This window comes from Nematostella vectensis, chromosome 12 (assembly GCF_932526225.1).
Source record: "Nematostella vectensis chromosome 12, jaNemVect1.1, whole genome shotgun sequence".
Lineage (NCBI taxonomy): Eukaryota > Metazoa > Cnidaria > Anthozoa > Actiniaria > Edwardsiidae > Nematostella > Nematostella vectensis.
This window is the reverse complement of record NC_064045.1, coordinates 2,112,610-2,123,577: the sequence shown is the minus strand read 5'-3', so window position 1 is coordinate 2,123,577 and position 10,968 is coordinate 2,112,610. Positions and strand designations below refer to the sequence as shown.

Sequence of the window (10,968 nt, the reverse complement as noted above, 5' to 3'; positions counted from 1 at the left end):
ATTTCCTGAAAGTAATCTAATCCGTAAAATGCTTAAAGAATGTTCACTAAACCACTCCTTTGTTATTGTTTATCATTGAAAATACAACGGTTTAATCGCAATCGCAAAATAACAATCTACAAATAAAGCAATTGACTATATTTGATTGAAAATATATTCGTTACTTGCCTGGATTGGCCGATGAAATGGATACTTCGTGTTGTTTGCGTGACTCGGCATTGAACAGGCGCATACAATGGCGGCGTAATTGGTCTTTTTTAAGAAAATTAGAACTGCCCAGTCTCAATTGAAAATTAATTAGACGTTCTTAAAAAAAAAGAGTATATGTATATGCATGGCAATTACCCAATATGATAATAACCAATAGGAACGATCGAATTATTTTATTGCAACTTTAATGACCGCACAACTTGTTGAGCTCCGCGGTCTCCCTGTGTTTGAGCTCCGCGGGCTCCCTGTGTTTCAGTAATTTCTACCGGGAAACTTAAACGTCTTCGTTGATCTCTTTGCCTAAATTTCCAGCTCGAGGCAACAAATTTCTACGTATAACCAAAATTTTGCTTTACGAATATGGCTTTAAGTCTCTGACCGTAGCGTAGGAATTAGTTTGTTATGGCAGGAAAAATTAAGAGAGTGGAGACGAGAAAAAAGAGAGGGTTTATAAACACAGTGTAGACAATCGCTACCTAGTGAAGAAAAATGTGGAAAGTTTATATGATAGAGAGAGGCAGAGTTTAGGCTCTTGTAGTAACGGACCTTTGGGAAAAGGATAGGGGGAGGGTGAAAAAGGGTAAACAAGCAAAAAACGAGGGGAATTTCTGAAAAAAGTTAGCTTGTAAGTACATGTCCTACTAGCGATAACATCAGGACACATTCGATCACATTGAATCACTCTACATACAAACGATCAGTATCTCTACCTTCACCTTGGCGAGACCAAGATCTTCGAAAGACTCGAGAATCATAAAATCACTTGTATGGGACAGAATACCATACGATAAGGGGATAATACAGCAAGCTATGATAATAGTGGCCATTTCCTTGATAAGTTATTGCGGGCATATGGACGACATTCTGTGGCTGCACCACTTCGCTCGTTTTATCGCGCAAGGAAGTATGTTGAGTTCTAGAATACTAGGATGGGGGTTATCTTTTTTATCGCATAATGGCGGACTTGGACCACACAACCTCGGTAAGTACAAGAGAAACAGCCGAGGATCACACAATCTACACGTACACTTCTTACGTACACTGGTACAAGAGAGACAGGCGAGTATCGACCACACATGCATCAACCTTGCGAATAAATGAACTGATATGTTAAATTGATGCTTACAAATGGCTGTTTAATTGTGGTAGTGGCAGGAAAAAACAGGGGGGAAGGGGGACTGACTGAGCACAGAGTACCCAGGATTTGCTGGAGAGGGGGTGTGGGGCAGCAGCGCGTACCCTACGGAGGGTGGTTGGGTGAAGAAGGTTTCATGTCATCATGTTTTTATTGTCATTCCTTGTAATTGCAAGGGGAGGAATGGGGAAATTGACAATAGTGTTAATTTACTGACAATGTACCTAGCATTAGAGCGGGGTCAATATATTATGGCCTTGTATACCTGAGGACTGCCCTAAGACGGGTTTTATTCACGTCATCACCCCATTTTGAATGCTATTTTGGGACGTCCCAATTCTTCCACTTCCTAGTTCGTCTAGGGCGCGGTAGACTGCGCCTCGGCCCTGTAACCATCATCCGCCGAAACCGAAGGGTTTCTTCTCTCCTGGGTGAAAAGGGTCAGAAATATCTAATCCTGGGATTGTTAGGCGTTAGCGGAGGGAGCCTCCGCCGTCTCTTGGAATGTTGAAGAGGGATACGGGACATTTCGAGGTGTGGGGAGGGGAGACTGGGGTTCGCTTGTATATTTCGTCTGTTTTCAGGGATATGGATACGGGAGGTTTATGGGGATGATGGAGGAAGGTCGCGCAACGGTCCCCCAACCTTCAGATTGATGGTATCAAAATATATATACCAAAGTGGAGGAATCGAAAGAAAAGGTATTTATTACGCCATTTTCCATAATTTTTTAACAATTTTTAGTGTTATAAAAGCCAAAAATATTAAAATTCCTTCGGATAAGCATGCCCTCTAACCCCCCTACAGTCGTAAAATTTCTTTCGTGAGTTTTGTCTTATCCCCCCCCACACACACACACACACATCACCCCCCCTCCCCCTTCCCTTATAGACCAGCTCCGCTGTCCCTAAATATGCTCAACATCTCTCACTTCACCGTCGAAACTATAATCTTCATAGAGGCGGAATGATAGGATTCATAAAATAATAATGAAAAGGGGAAATACCAACACCGACTTATCGGAATAAAATAAAGAAAGGAAAAGAGGAATAAATGAATAATCGAGCAATCTAGCTAATAGCCTGTTTAGCAGCCGCTCTTATTGTCACGTACGCATGGAGTGTCGCTGTATATTAAAGCAAGGGTTGCTTGTTCGATTTTTTTTATTGCTGTTCCAGTTTTTGGTCTTATGATATGAAATCATCTTTTTTTTTTTTGCGGGGAATTTTCATGTAGAGTATTCTTGTTTGGGTTGCCTGTGCCATTACTTCTTGAACAGATCAACTCGTCCAAACATGGCTTCCGCTTTCGCTGGAGTTCTTGTTGTTTTTCTGGGTTGTTGTTCGCTGATCGTCACCTCTGAGGTAATTAAAATCTCTTTTTATATATCTTAAAGGCTTTTCTTCCGCTATTTTTTGCATATATCATCGTTTCTCACAGAAACCTATGCCTAAACCTTGGTCTCTTCGTAGTAAAAATGACTTCCAGAGCTTGTTGGTTGTTATACGCGCTCTGCTTGTACGTTCTTCGTAAATAGATACTGCTGCACTTGATTTAGAGTGTACTTGAATATGATTTATGTGCAAACTGCAAGTTTCCGTGCTGTTTGATTTCTTGCGTACTTCCCTCCTCGGCTAACAGAGGTTTCAGTATCTCGTAAGAGCTCTAAGCGAGAGAGCTTCCTCTGCGTATCGTTTTATCTATAGAGGATATGTTGTACTATTGTTAATTTGTTATGTTATACCAAACAAATAGACATAACTTGTATATATATTTTTTTACTAAAAGAAGGAAGGGTGTTAATCTCACCCCCGTCACAACCCCCCCTTCCCCCCCCCCCCCCCCCCCGGCCTGGATCTTGGGGTTAAATTATTCCATCCCAATCTAGCCTGCGTAGCGGCGGTTTTATTGTGTTTTATGCAGTGCAAAACTAGGGCTGTGGAATTTAGGTAAGGCGAAGTCTGGTACTAGGGTTTGGGGTCTCTCTGATCAACCGTCTGCAACAGAGCCCAGACGAAATGCATAAATCCAGTTCACTGGCAAACTAGAAAATCAAGGATCGGCTCCGTTTGTACTATCAATCAAAAACTCATAGCTGTCTAGTCTGCGTCTAGTGTCTAGTCGGCCTCTAGTATATTTCCGGCTTGGATATATTTAGCAATCATCATGCGAAGGCTTTGGAAGACCTCGAAGATCTCAGATTCTCAAGAATTTTGAAAAGTGAGCAGAAGGATGCTGTTTGACAGTTAGTAAGAGGGAGTGATGTATTGACAGTTGGTAAGAGAGAGTGATGTATTGACAGTTGGTAAGAGGGAGTGATGTATTGACAGTTGGTAAGAGGGAGTGATGTATTGACAGTTGGTAAGAGGGAGTGATGTATTGACAGTTGGTAAGAGGGAGTGATGTATTGACAGTTGGTAAGAGAGAGTGATGTATTGACAGTTGGTAAGAGGGAGTGATGTATTGACAGTTGGTAAGAGGGAGTGATGTATTGACAGTTGGTAAGAGGGAGTGATGTATTGACAGTTGGTAAGAGGGAGTGATGTATTGACAGTTGGTAAGAGGGAGTGATGTATTGGCAGTTCTCCCATCGGGGTTCAGGAATATCCGATTTTCTTAGTTTCGAGTGCAAAGGATCCAAACTTTGTTTTGAAACTTACTTTACAAAGTCGACAAGAGCTTTTTTGCGACATATCCCTTTGCCATTTCGGCAACAAAAAGAGCCCCAAACAGACGTTCCCGCCTGCCAATGTGTACATTTCACACCATTTTGAATGATGTTGGCTGTCAACCATTTGTCACTATCTGACAGCAGCTTCATTCAATTTGACATTGCAAAAGCAGAGGGCTCTGGACCGAGTCAGGCCCATGGTTGCAGGCGTTTGTTTTAAACCAACTGATTGTTGGTTTAGAACATAGAAGGGCGAGACTGAAACTGAAAGTAGCAAATTGGGGGTTATTAAGTGTTTCTGAAACATCAAAATTTCCTAGGGGAGCATGCCCCAAGATACCCCTAAAGGGTACGGATTTCACAGTCAGGAAAATTATAAAAATAAAAGTAACATTTAAATTTTTAAGGCAATCTTTGCATACAAAAAGCTTTGTTGTTATTCTTTACATATTTGCTACCACAATTGTTTTTGAAAACTAGTAGTCTTTCTTCTCTATGTAGGCTTAATCTAAGGCTAAGGTAGTCTTTCTTCCCTATGTAGGTTTAATCTATGTTGCTAAGGTAGTCTTTCTTCTCTATGTAGGTTTAATCTATGTTGCTAAGGTAGTCTTTCTTCTCTCTGTAGGTTTAATCTATGTTGCTAAGGTAGTCTTTCTTCTCTCTGTAGGTTTATACTTTGTTGCTAAGATAGTCTTTCTTCTCTATGTAGTTTTAATCCATGTTGCTAAGGTAGTCTTTCTTCTCCCTGTAGGTTTAATCTATGTTGCTAAGGTAGTCTTTCTTCTCTCAGTAGGTTTTATCTATGTTGCTAAGGTAGTCTTTCTTCGCTATGTAGGTTTAATCTATGTTGCTAAGGTAGTCTTTCTTCTCTCTGTAGGTTTATACTTTGTTGCTAAGATAGTCTTTCTTCTCTATGTAGTTTTAATCCATGTTGCTAAGGTAGTCTTTCTTCTCTATGTAGTTTTAATCCATGTTGCTAAGGTAGTCTTTCTTCTCTTTGTAGGTTTAATCTATGTTGCTAAGGTAGTCTTTCTTCTCTGTGTAGGTTTTATCTATGTTGCTAAGGTAGTCTTTCTTCTCTATGTAGGTTTAATCTATGTTGCTAAGGTAGTCTTTCTTCTCTTTGTAGGTTTAATCTATGTTGCTAAGATAGTCTTTCTTCTCTGTGTAGGTTTTATCTATGTTGCTAAGGTAGTCTTTCTTCTCTTTGTAGGTTTAATCTATGTTGCTAAGATAGTCTTTCTTCTCTATGTAGGTTTAATCTATGTTGCTAAGGTAGTCTTTCTTCTCTTTGTAGGTTTAATCTATGTTGCTAAGGTAGTCTTTCTTCTCTGTGTAGGTTTTATCTATGTTGCTAAGGTAGTCTTTCTTCTCTTTGTAGGTTTAATCTATGTTGCTAAGATAGTCTTTCTTCTCTGTGTAGGTTTTATCTATGTTGCTAAGGTAGCCTTTCTTCTCTATGTAGGTTTAATCTATGTTGCTAAGGTAGTCTTTTTTCTCTCTGTAGGTTTAATCTATGTTGCTAAGGTAGTCTTTCTTCTCTATGTAGGTTTAATCTATGTTGCTAAGGTAGTCTTTCTTCTCTATGTAGTTTAATCTATGTTGCTAAGGTAGTCTTTCTTCTCTATGTAGGTTTAATCTATGTTGCTAAGGTAGTCTTTCTTCTCTTTGTAGGTTTAATCTATGTTGCTAAGATATTCTTTTTTCTCTATGTAGGTTTAATCTATGTTGCTAGTGTAGTCTTTCTTCTCTCTGTAGGTTTAATCTATGTTGCTAAGGTAGTCTTTCTTCTCTGTGTAGGTTTAATCTATGTTGCTAAGGTAGTCTTTCTTCCCTATGTAGGTTTAATCTATGTTGCTAAGGTAGTCTTTCTTCTCTCTGTAGGTTTAATCTATGTTGCTAAGGTAGTCTTTCTTCTCTATGTAGGTTTAATCTATGTTGCTAAGGTAGTCTTTCTTCTCTCAGTAGGTTTTATCTATGTTGCTAAGGTAGTCTTTTTTCTCTCTGTAGGTTTAATCTATGTTGCTAAGGTAGTCTTTCTTCTCTCTGTAGGTTTATACTTTGTTGCTAAGATAGTCTTTTTTCTCTATGTAGGTTTAATCTATGTTGCTAAGGTAGTCTTTTTTCTCTCTGTAGGTTTAATCTATGTTGCTAAGGTAGTCTTTCCTCTCTGTGTAGTTTAATCTATGTTGCTAGTGTAGTCTTTCTTCTCTCTGTAGGTTTAATCTATGTTGCTAAGGTAGTCTTTCTTCTCTCTGTAGGTTTTATCTATGTTGCTAAGGTAGTCTTTCTTCTCTCTGTAAGTTTAATCTATGTTGCTAAGGTAGTCTTTCTTCTCTTTGTAGGTTTAATCTATGTTGCTAAGGTAGTCTTTCTTCTCTCTGTAGGTTTTATCTATGTTGCTAAGGTATTCTTTCTTCGCTATGTAGGTTTTATCTATGTTGCTAAGGTAGTCTTTCTTCTCTCTGTAAGTTTAATCTATGTTGCTAAGGTAGTCTTTCTTCTCTCTGTAAGTTTAATCTATGTTGCTAAGGTAGTCTTTCTTCTCTCTGTAAGTTTAATCTATGTTGCTAAGGTAGTCTTTCTTCTCTTTGTAGGTTTAATCTATGTTGCTAAGGTATTCTTTCTTCTCTCTGTAGGTTTTATCTATGTTGCTAAGGTATTCTTTCTTCTCTATGTAGGTTTAATCTATGTTGCTAAGGTAGTCTTTCCTCTCTCTGTAAGTTTAATCTATGTTGCTAAGGTAGTCTTTCTTCTCTTTGTAGGTTTAATCTATGTTGCTAAGGTAGTCTTTCTTCTCTCTGTAGGTTTTATCTATGTTGCTAAGGTATTCTTTCTTCTCTATGTAGGTTTAATCTATGTTGCTAAGGTAGTCTTTCTTCTCTGTGTAGGTTTAATCTATTTTTGTTTGGAAAGAGTGCACATCTTGGCTGCCATTGAAATGGATTCCTATCCATTCCAGTTTATGCAGATCAGCAGATTAATTAATGGCCCCTTTTCGACCTCCACAAGTAATAAATCATGCCTAGTTCAATCCTCCCTTGGCCAAAAGCTAGATAACTTCTCACTGATAAAAACTATAAGTGAAATGCATTCTGAAAATGTTTCTATTTGCAGGAGAACAGAAATGCAACACATCACAAGGTAACAAGAATTATTTCCATTTGTTTTGGACACCTGATGTTACCTGTATATAATACAAGAACATGACCCTTATACAACATCATCATCTCAAAGGCATCATCATTATCGTATGTCACCATCTCAAAAGCTTCATCATCATCGTCAACATCTCATAAACCTACATCAACATCTAAAAGAATCACCTGATGTTTGACACCACTTGAAATTTGACACACTGTTTTTGTGGTTTTTGCAAAACCTGTATCAGTAGTTCTTAAACTTTATTTTTGCAAAAAATTTTTTTCCATAAATCGCATTCTAAGACGGCTTAAATGGGCCTTTGATGTTTCCTTTGACCTGTTGACCTTGTTCACGCCAATCTTTGACTTTTCTAGCATATTATTTGCGGCGAAAACTCCAGCTTGTCAGGCATAACCTCGCGACATGTTTTAAGATATCACCTTCAAATTTTTGGGATCTGATAGATAATTATGCCATGTCATAAAGTGTGCTAGGAATTTTCGACTGAAGATCGCTTTTATAGCACTTTTCGTGCCAAAATTTTGCCAGAAACGAGAGTTCCAACTTTGATTCATGATATTTTGTTGACAGTGTCAAATAAAAAGTCTTCACACACTTTCGTAGATCATCTATCTGTCATTGAGATGCAATTACGTGCAAGTTCACGTGCAATAACGCGAAGGTGCACTAGGTGCATTAACTCCATACTTTTGAGTTTGAGGCATCAAAACTTAAACATGGAATTAGCTATTGCAAAAATAAAATAAAAATGCAGGAGATAATTCAATCTTTTGTCTTTTATTTGATATATAGTTTGTACATTTAGTGAAAATTGTGGCGTGACAATATTTTTTTCCTCAGACACGTCCTTTACCGAGACCATTGATATTTGTATTTGTCTGAATTCATAACGGTCTGAACTGTGTGTCTAAACTGATGTGTTTCTAAACTGATGTCTGTCTGAACTGATGTGTCAGAACTGATGTGTGTCTGAACTGATGTGTGTCAGAGCTGATGTGTGTCTGAACTGATATTTGTCAGAACTGATGTTTGTCTGAACTGATGTATTTTAGAACTGATGTGTGTCTGAACTGATGTGTGTCTGAACTGATGTGTGTCTGAACTGATGTGTGTCTGAACTGATTTGTGTCTAAACTGATGTGTGTCAGAACTGATGTGTGTCTGAACTGATGTGTCTGAACTGATGTGTGTCAAAACTGATATGTGTCTAAAATGATGTCTGTTTGAACTGATGTCTATCGACAGGTTAAGATGACGTGTGATGAGGATTACTGTGCATCTTATTGTTGCTATGACAGCTGGAATAACTGGATTTGCTGTAGTGAAACTGATATCACAGACATGTGGTGTAAGTATTGCTATATATACCGATCAGGTGTTCCCCCTGGCTACCCTAAGAGCTGGCCATTTCAGCAAAATGACAGCAAACCTTAGAAGCTAAAATGCATGTTTCACATTTCACAGAAAAATGATTATGTACCTTAGATAGTGTACAGAAATAATGTAATGTACTGAACAGAAAAATGTTTTGGTACAGAAATATTTTTAGTTCTTGGTAAATATGTGGCACCCATAAAATAAATAATGTATTTTTCACAACAGAATTTCAATATTTCTTTTGTTTTCAGGGTTCTGGGTCAGCTTTGCCACAGGGCTATTGTTCCTGTCTTTGTGCTGCGGTCTTTGCTGTCGCCGTCACTTGCGCCACAGACGTTATTTTATCATTACAGGAGAGCAGCCAGCCACTGTTATAACTTCATATGGAACTGAGGTACTATATTACAATGATGATGATGACAACACTGGTGATCATGATTATGACGACAATGACAATGATTATGATGATGATAATATCAGAAAAAAATAATTAATGATAATTGTAATAATGATGATAATGAGGATTAATCGATCCCATAGAGGTTAAACAAGTATTTTACAGGAGTTCATGGGGTGTGTGGAAGGAGGGGGGGTGTTATTTCTTGCCTATATTTCATTTCTATAGGTTTTCAAAAAATCCTTGGGATAATCCAAGATGATTCCATTATCTTATCAAACATTTATGCGTGAAAGAACTTTGAATAACCCAAAATAATGTACAATGACATTCTAATTTTTGAACTGTTTCAGAATGTTGCCCCGATTTACAGTATTGTACACCCCTACCATGGGTACCCAGAGGCCCACCTACCACCATACACGCCAGTACCTGAGAACAAAGGGAACCCACCAAGTTATACCTGATGTATACCCTCCAAGATATACCTGATGTACCCACGAAGTTATACCCACCAAGATATACCTAATGTATACCCTCCAAGATATAACTGATGTATACCCACCAAGATATACCTCATGTATACCCAGGAAGATATACCTGATGTATACCCACAAAGATACAAATATATAATTGATGTATACCCACCAAGATATACCTAATGTATACCCTTCAATATATAACTGATGTATACCCACCAAGATATACCTGATGTACCCACCAAGTTATACCCACCAAGATATACCTCATGTATACCCACGAAGATATACCTGATGTATACCCACAAAGATATAATTGATGTATACCCACCAAGATATACCTGATGTATACCCACCAAGATGTACCTGATGTATACCTACCAAGATATACCTGATGTATACCCACCAAGATATACCTGATTACCCACCAAGATATACCTGATGTATACCAACCAAGATATACCTGATGTATACCCACCAAGATATACCTGATGTATACCCACCAAGATATACCTGATGTATACCCACCAAGGTGTACTTGATGTATACCCTCCAAGATATACCTGATGTATACCAACCAAGATATACCTGATGTATACCCACCAAGATACACCTGATGTATACCCACCAAGATATACCTGATGTATACCCACCAAGATATACCTGATGTATACCCTCCAAGATATACCTGATGTATACCCACCAAGAGATACCTAATCTACCCCCCACCAAGATAAACATGATATATACCCACTAAGATTTTTCTGTGTTTTGTTATCAAGATTATTCTGTGAATATGTCATGAAAAGTCACAAATATAGCTATTCAAATAAACTTTAGATTTTTTTAGCATTTCATTTTCAAATAAAAAATATGTGATGGATCTTAGTGGATAAAACGTAGATGGATTATTTAGCTTGTGAGACTCATGTAATCCTGATTATCCTATGATGATTTTGAGCAAGTAAAACAGATGGTGATGGACATAGTAATAGCTGTAAGAGGTCCTTTTACGGAATAGAAATGGGAATAGCTCTATAGGTTAGTTTTGTTATCTTACGAACCTCTAGCTAGGCGGTTTCATGTAAGCAACAACAACAACATTATTATCTTTGTTTTATCTTATATAGTAGATTTTTATTTTAGAATTCAAAGGCTCAGCAAAAAATATGACATGCTTGTTTAAGGTGTGAAATTATTCATCATCCAAAAAGTTGCATTTTTATTCGTTTTTACACCATTCACATTATTGGGGGCCGTACGACCTAGGTGCATACCATATTCCTGACCTGTAGTTACGGATAAAAATAAATGGTGTCAGAGGTGTAGCTTTGGGACAGGCATAATGCCACACCTGAAAGTAAGGGGTTCATTTGTACAATTTTGAACTATAGAAGGTTTGTAGAAATTATTGAAATAAAGTGAATGCTTGTTTTGTTGGTTTTAACATGATAAGTACAGAGGCGTAGCCAGGGGGCGTGCCCCACCCCTCCCCTTCTAGCAGCCAAAAATACAGTATATGTATGAAACATCA

At 38.0% G+C, this 10,968-nt stretch overlaps 1 protein-coding gene across 1 annotated transcript; it reads left to right on the top strand.

The window, feature by feature from the left end:
* Positions 1-1,897: 1,897 nt before the first annotated feature.
* Positions 1,898-10,870, top strand: LOC5509536. Its single transcript, XM_032378489.2, has 6 exons — positions 1,898-2,046; positions 2,625-2,709; positions 7,134-7,160; positions 8,427-8,529; positions 8,810-8,952; positions 9,309-10,870. The coding sequence occupies exons 2-6, from the start codon at positions 2,641-2,643 to the stop codon at positions 9,420-9,422; spliced, it is 456 nt and encodes a 151-aa protein (XP_032234380.1). The 5' UTR covers positions 1,898-2,046; positions 2,625-2,640; the 3' UTR covers positions 9,423-10,870.
* The last annotated feature ends 98 nt before the right edge of the window (positions 10,871-10,968 follow it).